This window comes from Carassius carassius, chromosome 26 (genome assembly GCF_963082965.1).
Source record: "Carassius carassius chromosome 26, fCarCar2.1, whole genome shotgun sequence".
Lineage (NCBI taxonomy): Eukaryota > Metazoa > Chordata > Actinopteri > Cypriniformes > Cyprinidae > Carassius > Carassius carassius.
Genome location: NC_081780.1, coordinates 22,013,587 through 22,038,944, shown reverse-complemented (window position 1 = coordinate 22,038,944; position 25,358 = coordinate 22,013,587). Strand labels below are relative to the sequence as shown.

At 40.0% G+C, this 25,358-nt stretch overlaps 3 protein-coding genes across 3 annotated transcripts in view; 1 reads left to right on the top strand and 2 right to left on the bottom strand.

Moving 5' to 3' along the window:
* The window catches only part of LOC132106029 (gastrula zinc finger protein XlCGF8.2DB-like), a 146,342-nt gene that overhangs the window by 50,251 nt on the left and 70,733 nt on the right, over nt 1–25,358 (top strand). The gene's annotated exons all lie outside the window — the stretch shown is intronic.
* On the bottom strand, nt 1,055–2,494 carry LOC132106327 (gastrula zinc finger protein XlCGF8.2DB-like). Its single transcript, XM_059511950.1, has one exon. The coding sequence runs from the start codon at nt 2,299–2,301 to the stop codon at nt 1,573–1,575; it is 729 nt and encodes a 242-aa protein (XP_059367933.1). The 5' UTR covers nt 2,302–2,494; the 3' UTR covers nt 1,055–1,572.
* LOC132106326 (gastrula zinc finger protein XlCGF57.1-like) lies at nt 9,731–24,850 on the bottom strand. Its single transcript, XM_059511949.1, has 2 exons — nt 24,711–24,850; nt 9,731–11,543 (listed from the first exon to the last, which is right to left on the bottom strand). The coding sequence occupies exons 1-2, from the start codon at nt 24,790–24,792 to the stop codon at nt 10,426–10,428; spliced, it is 1,200 nt and encodes a 399-aa protein (XP_059367932.1). The 5' UTR covers nt 24,793–24,850; the 3' UTR covers nt 9,731–10,425.

Here is a 25,358-nt window from a genome sequence, read left to right as displayed (position 1 = left end):
TTTACAGCTTCAGACTCCGGAAGGACTGGAGGACAAACAATTGGCAACATTTATCCATTTATCACCCCACACACTCAAATGTACAGCGTTAATGATTAAAAATCGGTTTAACCTTGCTCCTCTGTGGTTTCAGTCACGTCAGTGTCTCCCTCCTTTTCCGACACAATACCACACACGCTGACCTCCCCAATTATAGCCGCGATTTTGCTGTCCACTGATGTGAGATCAGCTGTACATGGGCCCCCACCAGTTGCAGCCACGCTCTGGCGGTGGGAGGACAGTTTTCTCTTTGCCTCCACCTTGAATGAATGAGAATCTTTATTTCACATATTTTGCATACTGTAAGCACATGTAAATAAAACTTTTTGAAAATCAATATTGCTATTTATATAGGTATATAGCCTAATAAAACACAAATGTAATATGTTGGTAAAAAAAAAATTTGTATACCTTCAGGTCGGACCATTTTTTCTTTAATTCTGCAACTGTCCGTTCTGTCCCACTGACACAATTGACGGCAGAAGCAATACTTTGCCACTCGCACTGCTTCTTTTTATTAGTGACCCCACTGCTGTGGCCACCAAATAACACAGTTTTCCGAGCCTCCACCTCCCCTACAAGTGTTTCAATCTCAGTATCTGAGAAATTACGTTTTTTTCCTCTTTTCTCACCTGTCGCCATTATTAAAATTAGGCTAACAGAAATGCACGTTTTCACTTTCTTGGATTAATTAATTGGCGGGTCGCATGCCAGTTTTCCAGGTATATATGGGATTCCACTCTCATTTACATGCTGATCAGCAATCATGAGGTGATTTGCATTGACTATTTATGGTTAAAAATGGGCGTGTACAGGGCGGGATATGAGGCTGGTTCACGTACGCACATCTGCGGGTGATCTGTGATTTATAAAGGGAACATTGCTTACAGGTGTGCGTACGCACGGTTTTATAAATCGGAATATTTTTTGGCGTATGCCATTTTTGGCTTTTGGGCGCACGTAAACTTTTAGTAAAGATCCTACGCATAGTTTTATAAATGAGACCCCTGGTCTTTTTGATAAGTGTAACTCCTCTTACACTGAAAACATTTAAAAGGCCTCTCTCTAGTGTGTACTCTCATGTGAACTTCAAGGTTTCCTTTAAATGTGAAACCTTTTCCACACTGAGAACAAATGAAAGGCTTCTCTCCCGTATGAATTTTCATGTGAGTTTTAAGGTTTTCTTTAAATCTACAACTCTTTCCACAGTGATGGCAAATGTAAGGCTTCTCTCTGGTGTGAATTTTTACATGCCTCTTGAGGTTCTTCTTATCTGGGAAACACTTTCCACACTCAAGACATTTAAAACCATTCTCTCTGGAATGAATTCTCGTGTGGTAATTAAGGCTTTCTTTTCGTGTGAAAGATTTTCCACACTGAGCGCATATGAATGGCTTCTCTCCAGTGTGAACTCTCATGTGAGTCTTATGATTTCCTTTTTGTGAGAAGCTATTCCCGCACAGTTTACATGTGTAAGGGCACTCTCCAGTGTGACCTCTCATATGAGCATTAAAGGTTGCTTTATATTTGAAACTATTTCCGCACTGAGGGCATTTTAAAAGGCTTCTCTCCAGTGTGAAGTCTCATGTGAGTCTTGAGGCTTACGCTATGTCTGAAACTCTTTCCACAGTGATGGCAGGTGTAAGGTTTTTCTCCAGTGTGAATTCTCATGTGACCCTTAAGGCTTACTTTAAATCGAAATTTCTTTTCACACTCTTGGCATTGGAAAATCTTTTCCTCAGAGTGAATTATAATGTGTCTGTTAAGGTGTTTGATGTCCCGAAAAGTCATTCCACACTGATGACATGTATAACAGTTCTCTTTTAAGTGCATTTTTATGTGAGAAGTAAGAGTTTTCTTACGTTTGAAAAACTTTCCACATTGTTCACATGGGAACGGCTTAACTCCTGTGTGACTGTTCATGTGATACTTAAGGTTTACTTCTGCTGTAAAGCTTTTTTCGCACAGTTGGCATGAGTAAGGCTTCTCTCCGGTGTGAATTCTCATGTGCCTGTTAAGGGTTCCTTTTTGAGTGAAATTACTTCCACACTGTTGGCAGCTGAATGGCTTCTCTCCAGTGTGAATTCTCATGTGGCATTTAAGGTTTGTGTTTTTACGGAAAACTTTTCCGCAATGTTGGCAGGTGTAAGGGCTTTCTCCTCTGAGAATTCTTATATGGACTTTAAGGTCTCCATGTTGTTTCTTATACTGATCTTTGTCTTCCATTTCATTCAGTACCTCATTCTCCTCTGTCAGCATCATCAGGTCTAGGATGAAGAGAGACAAATACAAGTTAAAATCTTAAACCCTGTTGACAAAATGGGCCTAATCAGACCTACTGGGAGATGTGACCTGCTTCCAAAAAAAAGTAAAAGAAGAAACAAATAAAAGAAATAAATTTGTTGCATTCATCTGGCATTTATACTTATTTTGTTCAATTTGCCAAACCGTCTCATTCTCAGGCTTTTCACAATCAATGCCTCCATCTAGTCAGTCTTCTATGATGAACTTCTACCACAGGTGGACAAGAGTTCATACAAAATACAAAAGAGTTCACCTTCAACTGCCAAAATGTTGTTTTTAGGATAGATCTCGCAGACGTTTACCCATGGCAAACTACCAGCTATGCAATATAAATATATCTATTATATCTATCTATAAAGATATTTGTATTATATCTTTGCTTGACAACAGTGTCCAGCAGAGAACAATGGAATCATTAACCTCCAGTAAATTAATGGTAGCATCTGCTAAATGGATAGCCACAGCATGTAGGCCAACTTGAGGAAGAAGATCTGCACAACATCTTGGATTACATCTTATGAATTGCCCTCAGGAGCATCAGTTGTCAGATACACAAGCTACATGAAACAAAGAGGACAAAACTAGCTCAGGAGTTGGAGCTCATAGTGATGCTTATAGTCATGCATAATTGTTGAGTGCAGTGACAGCACTGTCTGTGTCCATAATATTAATTAGGTTTCAGACCCACCCCCCCACAGCACAGAAACTTCTTGCGTCAGACCAAGGCTGCATCTTATTGCTAGTTTTGCTTGATCTTAGTGCTGCATTCGACACCATAGATCATGACATACTCCTAGATCGATTACAAAACTATACAGGTATTCAAGGACAGGCTTTAGTTGGTTTAGATCATAAGTGTCTGACTGCTACAACTTTGTTTATTTAATTGGGGAGTCATCTCATTTATCACCAGTAAAATATGGAGTGCCACAAGGATCCGTCCTAGGTCCTCCTCTATTTTCAGTATACATGTTGCCCTTTGGTAATATTATCAGAAAATACGGAATTAGTTTCCACTGTTATGCTGATGATACTCAGCTATATATCTCATCGAGACCAGATGAAACTTCTAAATTATCCAAGCTAACAAAGTGTGTTAAAAATGTAAAAGATTGGATGACTAATAATTTTCTCCTATTAAATTGGATAAGACAGATTGGACCAAAAAACAGTACACAGAATTTATTGGATTACAGTTTGCAACTAGACGGATGTACTATTACTTCCTCTACAGTCAAAAATCTGTGTGTTATATTAGACAGCAACTTGTCTTTTGAAAATCATATTTCACATGTGACAAAAACAGCATTGATCAAATATGATCAATATTACAAAAAATGTTATAGTCTCTGCACTGGCTACCTATTAAGTTCCGTATCAGTTACAAAATACTATTACTTACCTACAAGGTCCTTAATGGTTTAGCTCCTGCATACCTAGCTAGTCTTCTACCATACTACAAGGTAACAAAACGCTGGTGTAATGCTATCGAAAATTTTAATAGTCACAAGAAAGAGGAGGCAGGAACCGGCGAACATTCAAATGAAAGTTTAATAATAAAATAAACACAAACGGATGAATGCCACACACAAACAAAACCAAAACACAAAAAATAAAACCCAGGCCAGGTCCCCTCTCCTCCTTCACTGTTGTAACTCCTCTTTTATCCTTTCGGATCTACTCCGTGGGACTCAAGACCGGTGAGTGGCGCAGGTGTCGCTCATTTTCAATCACTCCACCAGCCTCGACCCATTCCCATCTCTCTCTACCTCACCCCACTCATCACATACCCCCGCTGCGCTTCACTAAAACACGCCCTTTACATGCCTCTCAGGAACAACGTCCCGAAACCCCATCATTTCACCAACAAAGAGAAGTTATCAGAAAACTAAGAAATAAGTCACTGGAACTAGCGTGATGTCACGGTTGGTAAACCGTAGTCTCGGGTTTGCACTATGTGGGAGTTTTGTGTGTCTCTCGTCAGCACTGATCGTTTCATGTGGGCGTCTCCGTTAATTGTTCATCTGCCACAGCTGCCACTCATTACCTGATCCCTACTTATTGCCCTCTCTTTCGTCTTGTGTTTGTCAGAGCGTTGTTTGAAGTTTACCAATCGCATGCCTGGTTTCTTGTTCCTGTTTCATCTCATCGTTAGCTCTTCGCACCTCTGGAACCCCATCCACTCCTCACCACCACGGACTGCTCATCTCAGTTCCTGTGTCATGCTCTCCTGCTGCCTCTACTCATCGCCACTTCCTGGATCACTGTCAGACATCTACACATACCTGTTGTTCCTGCCATTCTTCTCTGTTCATTGGAATCAGTCAATAAATCCTATTTCTATTTACTTGCACTTGCTTCCTCACCCTTATTTACCGTTACACGTGATTACAAAACGAACATGATAAAAGCGGCCGTTTGTTTGCATTCAAAAGCATCAATGTTTTACTATAGAATATGCGATACATTGATCATAATGAATTAATTTATCAGGACTCAAAATAAATGTACTTCTACTTTATTTTTAACGTTTAAGCGTTATGAAAATAGCCTGCTTATTCAGTCGAGTCTGTTTATTTGTAGCCACAGTAGCCTATTAGTCACATTTAGAATGAATAATAATAACTCTATTTTTATAAAAGCTCCCGAACAAAAAATATTATTATGTTTTTATGATAGGCTACGTGGAGCTAAACTCTCGAGATGAGACTTATGACAGATAAAATGTTACTAAATAAATACACAATTGTGATAGAGAATAAGAAGAGATTTCTCCAAGTGGTAGCATTTATCATATTTACTATGGTAACGTTAATGTTTAGTGTGCATAATCTTCTGCATCGCTTATAAATATGTCTGCCTTGTTTAGTGATTATAATCCACATCAGATCAAGTTATTTCAAACATTCGCTGATGACTGAAAGTGAGTTTTGAGCTCAACTTATTTTAAAAAGTCTTTAATACTGGTGTTAACGCTGTTATCTTTCTGTAATGATCCGTGGCACTGACGATCTCCAGACGCAGAGAAATCCTCCTTTGTTCATAACCCCTCCTCTAGCCCCAGCTGGCCCGCTTTGGCCCAAGGTTTTCGTCGGGCCAAAAAACCCTGGCCGTTGGCCCCGAGGAAGCCCTGACGAGGCACGATCAAGCACCGGAAGTGACAGTGGAAATGCGACTGGCCCTGGCACGCACGCCCGCTTTTAGCCCAACAGTGGAAACGTGGCTATTGGCTCACTCAAATCCTGAGGGTGTGACATGTGGAAGTGAAAGTCGTGACATTGCTAAGTACGGTAACCCATCAGGGATGGAAATTAACTTTTGTTAAATTATAGATAAATTATAGATTATAGATAAATAGATAAATACATAGATATATATAGATAAAAAGACTAGATATATAGATAGATAGATAGACAGACAGATAGAAAGAGAGATATCGACCAACGCACTCACTTCCCTACAGCACAAGCTTTTCAGCGCAGTTTCCATGGGACAGCACCACCCACACAAGCACCTGCCAAACACAGCAACAGACACGCAGCTACGTTTGCAACAACATTTTCACCGGAGGAAGAGATAAATGCTTAGAAACATCCATATAGCTAGCATGATGCCTTTTATTTCTAGATGACAAAGACAACATTTACCAGTTCTACGACACTATGACAAAGGTTACCGGTACTTATCTGAACTAACGTCATGATCACTGCCACTAGATATAAAGAAAACGTTGATTTTTCACTCAGTGCTATTCAATGACAGTAAAAAATATATGTGTCGTTATTGTGCACTGCTGCTCGTAGACTAGCTCCAGTGCTCATTGCTGCGATGCTAAATGATAGCAACTCACCAGGACACTTCAACTCTCCACTCATTCTCCTCAGACCATGCATTTAATTAGCTTTGACGGACATCAGTTCTTGGCAATTCCTCATTTGCCCTCTCTCACGTCTGGCTGGTTTCGAAATTACACGGCTGCGGGCCATCATACATGTTGGCTCTTGCCACCTCTTCCTCATCCCAGTCAGTCGCTATAACGTCGGACCACCCTGCTGGAAACGTTCAGTGAACTGCGTGTGAATGGTGTCAAGTACCTTATAAAACTCAACTCTGTAGTATTCCATAGGAGTTTTAGGACTGAAACCACTTGATTCTCCACTATAGCACTTGGGTGGTTGTCGAACTCTTGGCATTGTTATGGGTTCTAAGTCCAAAGAATTCACAACTGTAGATGCCCTCTCAAAAAGCTGTTGGAAGGCATCATCACTCCTCTTGTCATTGAGAGTATACTGAACCTTACAAACAGCAGCTTGCATGCCAGAAACAGTCTGTGTCCTTCTCTGAAGAGACCTGTTGAGACACTCTAACTCTCCAATAACTGCTTGTGCCATCACAAGACCAAGTACAGTACTGCCTCTCATAAACTGCTGAAATAGACCATTTGCAGTGGCTACAGTGGGAGAGCTAGTCCCTGCCATTTCCTCTAAGGCAGTGTGAGTCATAATGTGTTAAAGCAGAATGGATGGCACCGTGTCTAACAGTCCACCTAGTTTCACAGAATGGTTTCAGGGCACTTGAGGTTCCATGATCAGATATCATCGATCTAGTACGAGACACGAGTTCACGGGTGGGAAGTCACGGGTTTGACTGCCGTTCCAGTGCACTTTCACGGGTTTAAGGTTGGACAAACACGGGTTACGGGTTGTCTGGAACGCGGCATCATACTAGGCTGAGGCTACCTTTCCTTGACTTCTACCCAATGTGACGTCATCAATGTGACCTCGGAACTCGGAGTACATCGATCTAGTACGAGACACGAGTTCACGGGTGGGAAGTCACGGGTTTGACTGCCGTTCCAGTGCACTTTCACGGGTTTAAGGTTGGACAAACACGGGTTACGGGTTGTCTGGAACGCGGCATCATACTAGGCTGAGGCAGAAAGCAAGGTGTTCTCCAGCTTTTGTAGGGTAAGAAGACCACCCTGCTGGAAACGTTCAGTGAACTGCGTGTGAATGGTGTCAAGTACCTTATAAAACCCAACTCTGTAGTATTCCATAGGAGTTTTAGGACTGAAACTACTTGATTCTCCACTATAGCACTTGGCTGGTTGTCGAACTCTTGGCATTGTTATGGGTTCTAAGTCCAAAGAATTCACAACTGTAGATGCCCTCTCAAAGAGCTGTTGGAAGGCATCATCACTCCTCTTGTCATTGAGAGTATACTGAACCTTACAAACAGCAGCTTGCATGCCAGAAACAGTCTGTGTCCTTCTCTGAAGAGACCTGTTGAGACACTCTAACTCTCCAATAACTGCTTGTGCCATCACAAGACCAAGTACAGTACTGCCTCTCATAAACTGCTGAAATAGACCATTTGCAGTGGCTACAGTGGGAGAGCTAGTCCCTGCCATTTTCTCTAAGGCAGTGCGAGTCATAATGTGTTCAAGCAGAATGGATGGCACCGTGTCTAACAGTCCACCTAGTTTCACAGAATGGTTTCAGGGCACTTGAGGTTCCATGATCAGATATCATCGATCTAGTACGAGACACGAGTTCACAGGTGGGAAGTCACGGGTTTGACTGCCGTTCCAGTGCACTTTCACGGGTTTAAGGTTGGACAAACACGGGTTACGCGTTGTCTGGAACGCGGCATCATACTAGGCTGAGGCTACCTTTCCTCGACTTCTACCCAATGTGACGTCATCAATGTGACCTCGGAACTCGGAGTACATCGATCTAGTACGAGACACGAGTTCACGGGTGGGAAGTCACGGGTTTGACTGCCGTTCCAGTGCACTTTCACGGGTTTAAGGTTGGACAAACATGGGTTACGGGTTGTCTGGAACGCGGCATCATACTAGGCTGAGGCAGAAAGCAAGGTGTTCTCCAGCTTTTGTAGGGTAAGAAGACCACCCTGCTGGAAACGTTCAGTGAACTGCGTGTGAATGGTGTCAAGTACCTTATAAAACTCAACTCTGTAGTATTCCATAGGAGTTTTAGGACTGAAACCACTTGATTCTCCACTATAGCACTTGGGTGGTTGTCGAACTCTTGGCATTGTTATGGGTTCTAAGTCCAAAGAATTCACAACTGTAGATGCCCTCTCAAAAAGCTGTTGTAAGGCATCATCACTCCTCTTGTCATTGAGAGTATACTGAACCTTACAAACAGCAGCTTGCATGCCAGAAACAGTCTGTGTCCTTCCCTAAAGAGACCTGTTGAGACACTCTAACTCTCCAATAACTGCTTGTGCCATCACAAGACCAAGTACAGTACTGCCTCTCATAAACTGCTGAAATAGACCATTTGCAGTGGCTACAGTGGGAGAGCTAGTCCCTGCCATTTCCTCTAAGGCAGTGTGAGTCATAATGTGTTCAAGCAGAATGGATGGCACCGTGTCTAACAGTCCACCTAGTTTCACAGAATGGTTTCAGGGCACTTGAGGTTCCATGATCAGATATCATCGATCTAGTACGAGACACGAGTTCACGGGTGGGAAGTCACGGGTTTGACTGCCGTTCCAGTGCACTTTCACGGGTTTAAGGTTGGACAAACACGGGTTACGGGTTGTCTAGAAGGTGGCATCATACTAGGCTTAGGCTACCTTTCCTTGACTTCTACCCAATGTGACGTCATCAATGTGACCTCGGAACTCGGATTACATCGATCTAGTACGAGACACGAGTTCACGGGTGGGAAGTCACGGGTTTGACTGCCGTTCCAGTGCACTTTCACGGGTTTAAGGTTGGACAAACACGGGTTACAGGTTGTCTGGAACGCGGCATCATACTAGGCTGAGGCTACCTTTCCTCAACTTCTACCCAATGTGACGTCATCACAGAGTTGCGTAAAAAAAAAAAACTTTAAAAAAGTCGCACCTGAGTAGAAGTCGCATCAGTCCAAAAATACGTCATGATGAGGAAAAAAAATATATAAGTCGCACTGGACTATAAGTCATTTATTTAGAACCAAGAGAAAACATTACTGTCTCCAGCAGCGAGAGGGCGCTCTATGTTTTCAATGAGAGGCTACAGGAGCACTGAGCAGCATCTCTGGCAGTATAGAGCGCCATCTAACGGCTGTAGACGGTAATGTTTTCTCTTGGTTCATGTCAAATTAATTTTGATAAATAAGTCGCACCTGACTATAAGTCGCAGGACCAGCCAAAATATGAAAAAAGTGCGCCTTATAGTCCGGAAAATACAGTAAACATGAATAGATAGATAGATAGATAGATAGATGACCTTACTGAATTTAAAGTACTATTACTATTTTATTTCTAAGACTAAATTAATAAAAAATAATATTTCATCAGATAACCCCCAACAGTAATGAAGACCAGACTGACATGTTTACTTGTGCAATCAAATAATGTAGTAAAAGGTGAGTTTCATTGAGTCTGTCCTTTTATTTGTTTCATATACATTTTGTCTCTTTTTGAAATGCCACAATGTAACTAATATTTTGATTCCAGGGTATTAAATGGAATCTGAACTAAAAATGGTCAGGCATGGTCACAGGCATTCATAAGAACATGTAAAATAAAAATAAAAAGCTTCAAATTTTCAGATGATTGTCTGATAAGGGACACATTTAAAACATTAAGTGAACAGCCTCACCAAAGTAATTATCTTTGTTCACGATGTGAACGTAGCCTTGATTTCACACAGACGCGCATTTTCTGGTGACATTTTAAATTGCCGAGCCATTTAAATCTCTTCCCACACACAGAACACAAATAACGTCTTACATCAGCATGCATTTTCTGATGTATCTGCAAATGTGAAAGCAAAAGAAACATTTTGTTACAATGATTACAATTAAACATCCTTCCTTTAAAGTGAATGCACTGGTGATTTTTCAAATTGCTCCCTTTTCTAAACTGCTTCCCACAATCAGAATAAGGCAATGTCTTTCCAGAATGAGTTTGCAAATGACGGTTCAGGTCTTTTTGATAAGTGTAACTCCTCTTACACTGAAAACACTTAAAAGGCCTCTCTCTAGTGTGTACTCTCATGTGAACTTCAAGGTTTCCTTTAAATATGAAACCTTTTCCACACTGAGAACAAATGAAAGGTTTCTCTCACGTATGAATTTTCATGTGAGTTTTAAGGTTTCCTTTAAATCTAAAACTCTTTCCACAGTGATGGCAAATGTAAGGCTTCTCTCTGGTGTGAATTTTTACATGCCTCTTGAGGTTTTTCTTATCTGGGAAACACTTTCCACACTCAAGACATTTAAAACCATTCTCTCTAGAATGAATTCTCGTGTGGTAATTAAGGCTTTCTTTTCGTGTGAAAGATTTTCCACACTGAGCGCATATGAATGGCTTCTCTCCAGTGTGAACTCTCATGTGAGCCTTAAGATTTCCTTTTTGTGAGAAGCTATTCCCGCACAGTTTACATGTGTAATGGCACTCTCCAGTGTGACCTCTCATATGAGCATTGAAGGTTGCTTTATATTTGAAACTATTTCCGCACTGAGGGCATTTAAAAGGCTTCTCTCCAGTGTGAAGTCTCATGTGAGTCTTGAGGCTTACACTTTGTCTGAAACTCTTTCCACAGTGATGGCAGGTGTAAGGTTTTTCTCTAGTGTGAATTCTCATGTGACACTTAAGGCTTACTTTAAATCGAAATTTCTTTTCACACTCTTGGCATTGGAAAATCTTTTCCTCAGAGTGAATTATAATGTGTCTGTTAAGGTGTTTGATGTCCCGAAAAGTCATTCCACACTGATGACATGTATAACAGTTCTCTTTTAAGTGCATTTTCATGTGGGAAGTAAGAGTTTTCTTACGTTTGAAAAACTTTCCACATTGTTCACATGGGAACGGCTTAACTCCTGTGTGACTGTTCATGTGATACTTAAGGTTTACTTCTGCTGTAAAGCTTTTTTCGCACAGTTGGCATGAGTAAGGCTTCTCTCCGGTGTGAATTCTCATGTGCCTGTTAAGGGTTCCTTTTTGAGTGAAACTACTTCCACACTGTTGGCAGCTGAATCGCTTCTCTCCAGTGTGAATTCTCATGTGGCATTTAAGGTATGGTTTTTTACGGAAAACTTTTCCGCAATGTTGGCAGGTGTAAGGGCTTTCTCCTCTGAGAATTCTTATATGGACTTTAAGGTCTCCATGTTGTTTCTTATACTGATCTTTGTCTTCCATTTCATTCAGTACCTCATTCTCCTCTTTCAGCATCATCAGGTCTAGGATGAAGAGAGACAAATACAAGTTAAAATCTTAAACCCTGTTGACAAAGTGGGCCCAATCAGACCTACTGGGAGATGTGACCTGCTTCCAAAAAAAGGAAAAGAAGAAAAAAATAAACGAAATTAATTTGTCGCATTCATCTGGCATTTATACTTATTTTGTTCAATTGGCCAAACCGTCTCATTCTCAGGCTTTTCACAATCAATGCCTCCATCTTTTCAGTCTTCTGGTGGACAAGAGTTCATACAAAATACACAAATATACAACTGCCAAAATGTTGTTTTTAGGATAGATCTCGCTGACGTTTACCCATGGCAAACTACCAGCTATGCAATATAAATATATCTATTATATTACATTTACATTTATTCATTTAGCAGACGCTTTTATCCAAAGCAACTTACAGATGAGGACAGTGGAAGCAATCAAAAACAAAAAAAGAGCAATGATATATAAGTGCTATAACAAGTCTCAGTTAGGTTAACAGTACACGTAGCATGGGATTTAAATAATACAACAAATAAAAAGAAAACAATAAAAAAAAGAATAGAGCAAGCTAGTGTTACGAGATCTTTACACACACACACACACACACACACACACACACACACACACACACACACACACAATTGCATAATAAATTAAAAGAAAATAGAATACAAAAAGATTAGAAAGGTAGTTAGATTTTTTTTTTTTAAGAATAGAATTAGAATAGTGTATGTTAAAGTTAGAGGGTCAAATAAAGATCGGCTAAGGCTAAGGACTCAGCTGCTCGGATTGAGTTGGGGAGGTCATTCCACCAGTAGGGAACATTTAATTTAAAAGTCCATAAAGTATCTTTGTGCTTCTTTGGGATGGCATAATCAAGCGACGTTCACTTGCAGAACGCAAGTTTCTAGAGGGCACATAAGTCTGAAGTAACAAATTTAGGTAAATTGGTGCAGTGCAGAGTCAGTGGTAGTTTTGTAGGCAAACATCAATGCCTTGAATTTTATGCGAGCAGCTATTGGAAGCCAGTGCAAATTGATAAACAGAGATGTGACGTGTATTCTTTTTGGCTCATTAAAAATTAATCTTGCTGCCGCATTCTGAATTAATTGTAAAGGTTTGATAGAATTGGCTCGAAGACCTGCCAAGAGGGCATTGCAATAGTCCAGCCTGGACAGAACAAGAGCTTGAACAAGGAGCTGTGCAGCATGTTTTGAAAGAAGGGCTTGATCTTTTTGATGTTGAATAAAGCAAATCTGCACGATCGGACAGTTTTAGCAATGTGGTCTGAGAAAGTCAGCTGATCATCAATCATAACTCTAAGGCTTCTAGCTGTTTTTGAAGGAGTTATGGTTGATGTGCCTAACTTGATGGTGAAAATGTGATGAAATGATGGGTTTGCTGGAATCACAAGCAGTTCTGTCTTGGCAAGGTTGAGTTGAAGGTGATGGTCCATCATCCAGGAAGAAATGACTGTTAGACAAGCTGAGATGCGAATAGCTACCATCGGATCATCAGGATGGAATGAGAGGTAGAGTTGAGTGTCATCAGCATAGCAGTGGTATGAAAAGCCATGTTTCTGAATGACAGAACCTAATGATGCCATGTAGACAGAGAAGTGGTCCAAGAACTGAGCCCTTAGGCACCCCAGTAGTTAGATGTTGTGACTTGGACACCTCACCTCTCCAAGATACTTTGAAGGACCTATCTGATAAGTAAGACTCAAACCATTGAAGTGTGGTTCCTGAGATGCCTTTTGCCATTAGGGTTGATAGGAGGATCTGGTGGTTAACCGTGTCAAAAGCAGCAGACAGATCAAGCAGGATAAGTACTGAAGATTTGGATTCTGCTCTTGCCAGTCTTAGAGCTTCAACAACTGAGAGCAAGGCCGTCTCAGTTGAATGTCCACTTCTGAAGCCAGATTGAATGCTGTCGAGGTTGTTGTGTGTGAGAAATGTAGAGACTTGGTTGAACACAGCTCGTTCAAGTGTTTTTGCAATGAAAGGAAGAAGGGAAACTGGTCTGTAGTTCTCTAAAAGAGATGGGTTAAAAGGGGGGGGGGGGGTTCTTAAGTAGTGGAGTTATACAATTTTATAAATTTCCAATCATTAGAGATGAGTAGACCAGTACCTCCACCTCTTCCAGTCGGGGGAGTGGGAAAATGAGAAATTATTGGAGAGTGCTGCAGGTGTAGCAGTGTCCTCTGGTTTGATCTAGGTCTCTGTTAGGGCCATGGGGGGGGGGGGGGGGGGGGGTTCTTAAGTAGTGGAGTTATACGATTTTATAAATTTCCAATCATTAGAGATGAGTAGACCAGTACCTCCACCTCTTCCAGTCGGGGGAGTGGGAAAATGAGAAATTATTGGAGAGTGCTGCAGGTGTAGCAGTGTCCTCTGGTTTGATCTAGGTCTCTGTTAGGGCCATGAGATTAAGCTTTGAATGACTAATAATACAAGTAATGAAATCGGCTTTGTTTACAGCAGACTGGCAATTCCAGAGACCAATAGAAAAAGCACAGGTTGTTAAGATTGTGCTGTCTACATTGTGTGATGTGTGGTTTGCGAATGGTAGTGATAGTAGGGATCTGGAAACACATAGTAAGATTTGGTTATAAACAAAAAACAACTGAAACAAATGAAACGAGAAAGAAAAAGAGATTAATCAAAACAATACTTATATTCCCTGCCGGTGTATATCTGTCTATATATGTGCCTTTATACCTATCTATAAAGATATTTGTATTATATCTTTGCTTGACAACAGTGTCTAGCAGAAAACAATGGAATCATTAACTTCCAGTACATTAATGGTAGCATCTGCTAAATGGATAGCCACAGCATGTAGGCCAACTTGAGGAAGAAGATCTGCACAACATCTTGGATTACATCTTATGAATTGCCCTCAGGAGCTTCAGTTGTCAGATACACAATGTGGCAGGGGGGGCATGGTTTAGCGAAGTCTGCAGCGGGAGAGAGAATCAGGAGATGAGCAGTAAGTGAGAGGTTTGGGCAAAAACTTTCAACACCTGTTTCTCGTTTCAGTAATTGGCGCGGAGAGAGTATAAAACGCCAGGAGAGACAGAAGCAGTCGAGAGAGAGATGGACTGCTGACGGGAATCGGAAACCGGAAAGAGTAAACCGGAAGTGTTGTGTGAACATGTTGATGTCAGAGTAAAAGTCACCATTTGGTGTTTGTGAAGTTTTGAGTTGAAGTTTGAGTTAATAAATACGTCAGCAGTCCAGCCGACCCCTTTGTCCTCTTCCTTTCCTCCCACGAACTATTACACACAAGCTATATGAAACAGGACAAAACTAGCTCAGGAGTTGGAGCTCATAGTGATGCTTATAGTCATGCTTAATTGTTGAGTGCAGTGACAGCACTGTCTGTGTCCATAATATTAGGTTTCAGACCCCCACCCCCCCATAGCACAGAAACTGCACTTGTTAAAATTACAAGAGACTAGCTTCTTGCGTCAGACCAAAGCTGCATCTTATTGCTAGTTTTGCTTGATCTTAGTGCTGCATTCGACACCATAGATCATGACATACTCCTAGATCGATTACAATACTATACAGGTATTCAAGGACAGGCTTTAGTTGGTTTAGATCATAACTGTCTGACTGCTACAACTTTATTTAATTGGGGAGTCGTCTCATTTATCACCAGTAAAATTTGGAGTGCCACAAGGATCTGTCCAGCAATTTTCAGTATACATGTTGCCTTTTGGTAATATTATTTGAAAATACAGAATTAGCTTCCACTGTTATGCTGATGATACTCAGCTATATATCTCATTAAGACCAGATGAAACTTCTAAATTATCCAAGCTAACAGAGTGTGTTAAAAATGTAAAAGATTTGATGACTAATAATTTTCTCCTATTAAATTTGGATAAGACAGAGATTGGACCAAAAAAAACAGTACACAGAATTTATTGGATTACAGTTTGCAACTAGACGGATGTATTATTACTTCCTCTACAGTCAAAAATCTGGGAGTTATATTAGACAGCAACTTGTCTTTTGAAAATCATATTTCACATGTGACAAAAACAGCATTCTTCCATCTTAGAAACATTGCCAAGCTATGAAACATGTTACCTGTTTCTGATGCAGAAAAGCTAGTTCATGCATTCATGACCTCAATACTGGATCTTCAATAAACAAGCTACAGGTAGTCCAAAATGCAGCCGCTAGAGACCTTACCAGGTCAAGAAAATATGATCAATATTACAAAAAAATTTTATAGTCTCTGCACTGGCTACCTATTACGTTCCGTATCAGTTACAAAATATTATTACTTACCTACAAAGTCCTTAATGATTTAGCTCCTGCATACCTAACTAGTCTTCTACCATACTACAAGGTAACAAAACGCTGGTGTAACACTATCGAAAACCTTAATAGCCACAGGAAAGAGGAGGCGGGAACCAGCGAACATTCAAATGAAAGTTTAATAATAAAATAAACAAACGGATGACTGCCACGCACAAACAAAACCAAAACACAAAATAAAACCCAGGCCTGGTCCCCTCTCCTCCTTCACTGTTGTAACTCCTCTTTTATCCTTTCGGATCTCCTCTGAGGGACTTTGAGACTGGTAAGTGGCACAGGTGTCGCTCATTTTCAATCACTACACCAGCCTCGACCCATTCCCATGTCTCTCGGCCCCACCCCACTCATCACATACCCCCATCACCCCTCGCAGGCCAGGCGAAACTCACGAGACTGCTCTCAACACCCCCCCCCCCCTCCAGGGAAACTGATCACGGTGGCTGTGGGTACCTGGGGGTAAGGACAGACAGAAGAGGTGAAAGAAAAGGAGACGGAAGAATGAGGACCGATTCAGAGACGATAGAGGGGAGAGGGGAAATAAATAAAAACAGTTCCAGTTCCCAGACACACTGCCATGCTAGATGGCACCGCGGGTTCACCACAGCGGTGAGGGATCTTTGGCAGCATGTCCTTCCTTCTTGCCAGGTTTCAGCACCAGTGTAACGCTATTGAAAACCTTAATAGTCATGGGAAGGAGGAGACGGAAACTGGCGAACAATCAAATGAAAGTTTAATAACCAAATAAACACAAAACCTCAAGGACGACTGCTGCGCACAAACAAACCCAAAACACAAAATAAAACCCAGGCCTGGTCCTCTCTCATCCTTCACTGTCGTAACTCCTCTTTTATCCTTCCGGATCTCCTCCTTGGGACTCGAGACTAGTGAGTGGTGCAGGTGTCGCTCATTTCCAATCACTCCACTGGCCTCAACCCATTCCCATGGCTCTCGGCCCCACCCCACTCATGAGATGAGATGATGGATCACAGCTCTCTACATAATTTTTTTGTAGCTTTAACAAGGATCAATCTATTTCCAAATTTATAAAGTGAAGACGATGCAATTAGGGGTGCACGATGTGTCGTTTAAGCATCGATATCGCGATGTACGAATCCACGATAGTCACATCGCAGGATGTGCGATGTAGGCTGTCGTAGTTGATCCGTTATTCATTAACTGTACGGGCCAGCTGCTCCCGGCCCTTGACGAATGTGATTCGCGGTGTGTTTTTAAGTCCTGCCAGTTTAACAGGGCAGAGAGAGAGAGAGAGAGAGAGAAAGAGAGCACGAGAGAAAGCGCGCAAGAGGGAGAGAGAGAGCGCAAGAGGGAGAGAGAGAGAGCGCAAAAGGGAGAGAGAGAGAGAGCAAGCGAGCCCCGGCCACACGCTCACCATCTTCAAACAACACGAGCGCTGTCTTGCTCTTTCTCCCTCGCGCAGATTAATCAATTGACATGATGGTGTCAATGTTTAAATCTTTTAAAATGAGAATGTAAGTGTGCTCACCCCATTTTTGTTTGTAAGAAAAAAAATTAGTTTTAGCTTTCATATCGCAATATATATCGCAGAAAAATTTAATATTGCAATGTCATTTTTTCCCCAATATCGTGCAGCCCTAGATGCAATGTAATGCTACATTTGATTTCTCTGTTTCTGTACAGAAAACATAGCTGAAGAACTTGTATTTTGTTCTATTGTATTAATTTGTGGTATCACTTGTAGTTTTATTTGTTCTTATTTTATTACTGGTCGTGGATTGTCTTTAATAACGTTTGAATTTTATAATTATTAGGCTTGTATAAAAACTCTTTAGCTTCGATCACAGATTAAATAAAACCTAAAGCAGAATATTTTTGTGGCATACAATTCATCAGTGTCTTTGCAAATATACACTATCACTACACTTATCTATGTGACAGACAGTGATTAACCTCCATTTGTTTCTATACACAGAGAGACATTTGCATAGATCGTGTAGCATTTGGACCAATCAGACAAACAACTATTTGTTATATTTACCAAATAATATTACGCCCCCTCATTTAACTAAAGGGTCTATGGACCCTTCCCCAAAAATGTAACTATCACCTCAACTATCACCTCTGATAACACTAGGATTATGGCTCCCAGGAATGTGCAAAACTCATGTCTCTCAAAAACAGGCACATAATGCACATAAAAAGGGACTCTTCTCTAATTAATTCATAGAAAGACATTTCTTTGAATGAACACACATATACTTTAGGGCATTGTGTATGCTGTTACTGTTCTTGTATATTGTCTTTTGAGTACTTTATATGTTTTATGCATGCTTATTATAAATCACTAGTTAATATAACCTCATTTATATGAAGTTTAGTATCTATGAGTTATTTTCATGATCTAAATGAGTGTATATTAGTGTTGGGCGATATGGTAAATTTTTCAAATCGTCATATCAACCCGTGAGATCGACGATACACGATATTATCGTGCATGTGTGGAGCAAGAGAGAGACTCTTTGTTCTTGTCATAGCAGAACTATTTGGTGTTTTAAACCACGCAGGTGCGCGAGAGAGAGAGCCTATGGAATAATCGAACCAATAATCGAAAAAATATACTTTCAAACATACTGATAAACTAACATTAAATATAAAAATACTCTTTTAAATAGCTAGTTCACATATTGTCGGGCGCAACTGTCATATCGCGCGTCCTGTGATAAATTTACCGCATCTGCACATGGAAGTTATCAGTCTAAATGTTCTGCAAAATCAGTCAACAGTAAAAATCAACAGTAGATTTCATTTAAAGACCAGCAGTTTAACACTAATATTGGGCATAAACGGACACGTTAAATATAAAGTATTCAAAACAGGTAAGTTCATATATTTGGAGTAAAGTTGAATTGAACCAATGCGCTCTGGACCGCGCGCCTCATGACAAGCTCGACGCACCGGCACAGAAACAAGAATGAAATGCATTCTACCATAACTGTGGCATTAAACTCAGTGAGGGCTCGTTTAAAATAGTGCCGTTCAGATTACTTGTTAAAGTGCAATGAAATACCTTATATCTGCAGATGATGTACGTCTGTTTGTGGATGGAGACTTTGTAACGGCCAAAACTCTGTATTTTCCATGCATCACATTATAGTGCGGTGGGCATGAAAATAATAACAAGGCTGCAGAGCGAACTTATCATCCAGTGGTTCTCACGTAGTCCTTCTACGTCATCACACATAGTCAGTGTTATTATTAGTTAAGTGATCAGTTTTTAAGAGAAGGACTACGTGAAAACCACTATGGATGATAAGTTCGCTCTGCAGCCTTGTTATTACTTTCTTTACTTTATTTGTTACGCCAAGAAAGAGTTAATCTCTCATGTTTGAGAAGAGTGCGATGTCGTGTACCAGCCATTACATGTGTGGTACACCATCTCCTCATTTTCTATCCCTTTCATTTCATGGATTTAACGAGTTATCCGAGTCATAGTGGACAACTTCAGCGACTACAGGCTCTAATCCTCCTGCGCTCACACGCGCAGTGTGTGTGTGTGTGTGTGCGTGAGAGAGAGAGAGAGAGAGAGAGAGAGAGAGAGAGAGAGAGAGAGAGAAATGCGGTGCTGAAGTGAAATTGCAGGGCAGTTTGATAGCCGAATTATACTAAGCAGCCTAATAAAAATAAAAATAATAGTTATTATTATTATAATCTAATACATTAATAGGAAAATTTGCCTTATATTGTCTTAATTATCGACAGAGAAATCTGCTTATGTTGATATCTCTGACTATTGTCGATACACGATACTATCGTCTATCGGCACAACCCTAGTGTATATTACATATTGATGCCTATGCAACACATAGTTTTATAAGAATCTTAAAGATTCTTCTCTTGAACTCTCCAATCTAATTTCATATGCAAGACACCATACTTGAGAAAAAGAGTTGTAAAACTTCCCTCCAAAAGGTCAAATTCATCATTAGCCATGTTTCCACTGTCGGACCAGTGTGAGCCAGGGTTTAAAGTGGGCCGGGCGGTGCTAATAGCTTCACTAAAACACGCCCTTTACATGACATGCCTCTCAGGAACAACGTCCCGAAACCCCATCATTTCATCAACAAAGTTATCAGAAAACTAAGAAATAAGTCACTGGAACTAGCGTGATGTCACGGTTGGTAAACCGTAGTCTCGGGTTTGCACTATGTGGGAGTTTTGTGTGTCTCTCGTCAGCACTGATCGTTTCATGTGGGCGTCTCCGTTAATTGTTCATCTGCCACAGCTGCCACTCATTACCTGATCCCTACTTATTGCCCTGTCTTTTATCTTGTGTTTGTCAGAGCGTTGTTTGAAGTTTCCCAATCGCATGCCTGGTTTCTTGTTCCTGTTTCTTCTCTGTTTCATCTCATCGTTAGCTCTTCGCACCTCTGGAACCCCATCCACTCCTCACCACCACGGACTGCTCATCTCAGTTCCTGTGTCATGATCTCCTGCTGCCTCTACTCATCGCCACTTCCTGGATCACTGTCAGACATCTACACATACCTGTTGTTCCTGCCACTCTTCTCTGTTCATTGGAATCAGTCAATAAATCCTATTTCTATTTACTTGCACTTGCTTCCTCACCCTTATTTACCGTTACACGTGATCACAAAACGAACATGATAAAAGCGGCCGTTTGTTTGCATGCTTTAAGTATTTTAATTCAAAAGCATCGATGTTTTACTATAGAATAAGTGATACATTGATCATAATGAATGAATTTATCAGGACTCAAAATTAATCACACAGAAATAAATGTACTTCTACATTATTTAATTTTAACGCTTAAGCGTTATGAAAATAGCCTGCTTATTCAGTCGAGTCTGTTTATCTGTAGCCACAGTAGCCTATTAGTCACATTTAGAATGAATAATAATAACTCTATTTTTATAAAAGCTCCCGAACAAAAAATATTATGTTTTTATGATAGGCTACGTGGAGCTAAACTCTCGAGATGAGACTTATGACAGATAAAATGTTACTAAATAAATACACAATTGTGATAGAGAATAAGAAGCTGATGTCTGATTTCTCCAAGTGGTAGCATTTATCATATTTACTATGTTAATGTTTAGTGTGCATAATCTTCTGCATCGCTTATAAATATTTCTGCCTTGTTTAGTGATTATAATCCACATCAGATCAAGTTATTTCAAACATTCACTGATGACTGAAAGTGAGTTTTGAGCTCAACTTATTTTAAAAAGTCTTTAATACTGGTGTTAACGCTGTTATCTTTCTGTAATGATCCGTGGCACTAACGCTCTCCAGACGCAGAGAAATCCTCCTTTGTTCATAACCCCTCCTCTAGCCCCAGCTGGCCCGCTTTGGCCCAAGGTTTTCGTCGGGCCAAAAAACCCTGGCCGTTGGCCCCGAGGAAGCCCTGACGAGGCACGATCAAGCACCGGAAGTGACTGTGGAAATGCGACTGGCCCTGGCACGCACGCCCGCTTTTAGCCCAACAGTGGAAACGTGGCTATTGGCTCACTCAAATCCTGAGGGTGTGACATGTGGAAGTCGTGACATTGCTAAGTACGGTAACCCATCAGGGATGGAATTTTACTTTTTTGTCCACCGGCCACTGTGGCTGGTGGATTTCAAAATCTACCAGCCACTCAATGTTTTTACCAGCCACTTTCTTGTTTTTAACAGACAATGTGTAACTCCATGTGAAAATTAATACTACAAGATCTATAATACATAAGCAGCTTTATTTAATCTCAAGTCTCAATGAAATACTGACATTTTCTCTTTCAGTGGTTCAAAAATGCTGCCTATCTAGGCAGCTTACTAGGTTTTGAAACAGCCAACTCTTGCTGAAGTAGCTCATTCTCTCAACTCCGTAGCCCAACTGGATGATACACTGCACTGAACTTTTTTAATGCACAGAAACATTCTTACGACATTTTAAACAGTTTTCGTACGCATTAATAATGCTGTATTTAATTCCAAAGGAAAGGATTCACCAGTATTTGTATGTGTAAGTGTATTTCTCTTTTTTTTTTGTGGTTGAGGGAACACGTGGGGAAAAGTCCCCTGTTCAACACTGTATCACTGAAAGAAATCTCGGCTTGCAAACTTTTACACCATCTACAAAAACAAACGCACAGCGTTTTTAATACATCATTTTATGCGTCTCATCTCGCCAGAGCTGTCAAACATGTGTAGTAATACAATGTTGTTTCTACATAACTTACAACCCTCTACGGACACCTTGGCAATTGAATGGCCATTGGCTAGTAATTATTTTAGTTTACTTGCCAGTCAGTCAAGCTTTATAATAATCAAGTATCATTTAAGAATAGAACTTTAGTAATTAGAAGTAAACTTGATAACCATGTTTGAATGCTTATTAGTCGTTTTAACTGGACTGGTGGTGGTGCTTTTTTGGTCATTCAGTGTTTCTGTAAAATAGAAAAAGAAGAAAAACTTACAAAAATACTGATAAGATAATAATAATATGATTCCTACTAATAAAAACTACAAAACACACTAAGGATTACTAAGGATTAATGAGCTGCTGGATTCATTAATATTAATCAGGTTTTGTGTGTATAGCGCGTGCTATAAAATGTACTGTAAATAACCAACAGATATAGCACTCCGCCGGCGGCACTAACTTCAGCTGCAAACACTACTGGGAACAATGCCGCCGTTTCGAGTCCGGTTTACACCGCCTTTCTCCACGTAGCTGCTTCGGATGATATTACACTTTATTGCGTGTTGTGTACACACACCGGGGACGGAAATTAACTTTTTTTGTCCACCGGCTGGGTGAAACAATATGCTATTTTTATTTACCCGCCACGGTGGCCGGTAGGTGAAGCAAGTTTACCCGCCACAACCAAGCGGCAACATTCTGATCTGAAAAATGAAGCCTACCCAGAAGTGCGAAAAACTGCAATACATCGAAAATCCGCCAGGGGAAGGTCCCAAAAGGGAGCAAATGTCCATAGCCCCCATGTTAAAATGTCTGTTTTCACAGCATAAATTCATGTTTTTACAAGTTGGTCCCATGGAGTTTTATTGTATTTTTCGATAGCTTCCGAGTGCCTGACAACTGTGAGGGGGTGAATTTTTTTTTTTTTTTTTTTTTTTTCCTAACTCGTTAGTTTAGATCGTATTTAGATCTAAAATATATGACAATAAGAGTGTGGTTAACTTTGAGTGACAGCTTGATTGACAGCTGACAAGGCAGCGCCATGGAGAATGACAACAAGAAGCGCCATTTTTTTAATACAGTTGACATATAATACTACTGTTTCTGTATCATGAAATGTAGTTTTAAGAGGTTTTCAGGCGAGAATGTAGTTGTTTAAAGCTCAAATCTGTGGTTTATTTAAAGATTTACGAAAATTTTATCCAGTTGATCCAGCAATGACCGGGCGCTCAGCGTTCATGTACCCCGCCTGAAGCAGTCTTTCCTCGGCTAGACCTTCTAAAGTTTGCCGCCAATGCCGCGGACTCTGGTGTCTCTGTAGTGGTTAAACATGAGATATAATTCATCTTGTTTATATCTAATGGGTGATTTTTGGTCTCATAAATCTATAATTTTTTCCCTAGGCAATCGTTTTGGCTGAGGGGAAGTTTCATAACTTTATAAGCTATTTAACTTTACCGATGTATGGTTAGACTAGAGCGCTGACTTTGTATGTTTAACTGAATTGTTTGCTTTATTTGTATAGCTAATGGCTATACATAATGGCTAATATTGATAAAACTGAAATTTAACAAAAAGAGACTGGGTTGAGTTTTGTCATTTTAAATTTTAATACATCAAAGATGATCTGTAATGTTGTTTACTGCAAAATCTGTTTAGTACAAATGCACATATTGCCTGGACCATAAAATGTTTAATATTTTTATATTTTATTTAAAATGAAAAAAGGCAGGTTTGCGTTTTATATTTTGTTTTTTCATAAATAGGCAAACGTTATGTGTAGTTGAATATAATCAATATGCGTTGCCTGAACCACATTTGTGTGGCTATTATGTTTAAGATTTCTTATACGAAAATAGTTAGTATGGTTTTTTATAACATATTTCGTTGCCTAAAATATACACAGAGATAACCGAATTTGCAGAGCGAGCTGAGTGAAGCGCGCTGCGTCAGAAGGTGGGCGGGGTTAGGATTTCCCAAGATTTTCCAAGATGGCGCAGCCCATACCCCCCATAAACGGCTTCAAACCCGTTCTTCAGAAAGTCTATGGGTGACGTCACAGACGCTTTGTCCATATTTTTTACAGTCTATGGCCACAACACAAAATCAACCGCATTTGGCTGGTTCTGTTTGAGTCCCTCAATTGTCCTCAGTGTGAAAAGATGGATCTCAAGATCATACAGGAAAACTGAAGAATCTGCAGGACCTGGAGGATTTTTTTTGAAGAACAGTTCTCAGTTTAACTGTTCAGAACAAACAAGGGACTCGTGAACAACCATCAGAAAAAATAAAATAAAAGTTAATTTGATAGTGGATTATCCAGGTAGCAACACACATTATTAAGAACCAAGAGTTCACAAACTTTTGAATGGGATTATTTATATAATATCAGTTTTTTTTTTTTTCGTCTTGTGGACTAAATGTAAACATATTTTATGTACAATTTAAATAAGATGTATTTTGTATGATCTCTTACTTTGTTCAAATTATTCACATTTTCACAGATTCGGCTTGGGGTTCCCAAACTTTTGCATGCCACTCAATGTTACAATGTAAAACAAATGCTAAACTTGCAATTCTTCACAAAATATCATTCATATCTGTAGAGACAACGTTTCAATAAGGATCAAATCAGTTCAGGTTTAAGAATGGAAACTAACCCGTTTGTTCCTCAGTCTCTCGTTTCACACTGAATACTTCTTCAATCTTCACGTCTTCACTTTCTTCTTTAATAAGCGTCATCTTTGTAACAGTTTTCCTGTGTGTTTGAGACAAATAGAAAAGTAACAAAAGGGGGGGGGGGGGGCTAATTAAATCTCTAAGCGTGTCTCAGTCAGCTCCCTAATTCATAAGCCAGTGAACCCCTTGCGAAAATTAACCATGGTTTTACTACAAAAAAAAAAATCCTGGATATAGGATTCTAATCTGGATATAGCACCCATCACTATTTATATAGAGAACTAAATACGATGCATCTTTTCTGCAGATGAGCTTTAACGTTTACTCAAAAAATTATGCTCTTATACTTTAAATGCTTAAATACACAAACCTTTCTTCATTCCTATCAACAAACGAACTAAAGTGGTGCGTCGCAGTCTAATGTCATCACGTCGCCACACCAAAATAAAAGTCCTGTCCCGTTTTCACACAAATAGATGGGCACAAATACATTAAATGTAGTTGTTACAAACTGCACATATTTGCTTATTATATATAATATTTGCTGATCAATGTATCAAAGGTATAAAAATTATTCAATTAAAAAACTCAATTAATTTAATTAACAAGAAAAAGAACAATAAAGAAAC

What these genes read in the sequence shown, in the direction of transcription:
- LOC132106327 (XM_059511950.1), bottom strand. Translation starts at nt 2,301, where the DNA reads ATGATGCTGACAGAGGAGAATGAGGTACTGAATGAAATGGAAGACAAA.
- LOC132106326 (XM_059511949.1), bottom strand. Translation starts at nt 24,792, where the DNA reads ATGACGCTTATTAAAGAAGAAAGTGAAGACGTGAAGATTGAAGAAGTA. An exon ending in AGAGACTGAGGAACAAACGG is followed by an intron (nt 11,544 to 24,710) that starts GTTAGTTTCCAT and finishes TCTTCATCCTAG; the next exon opens with ACCTGATGATGCTGAAAGAG.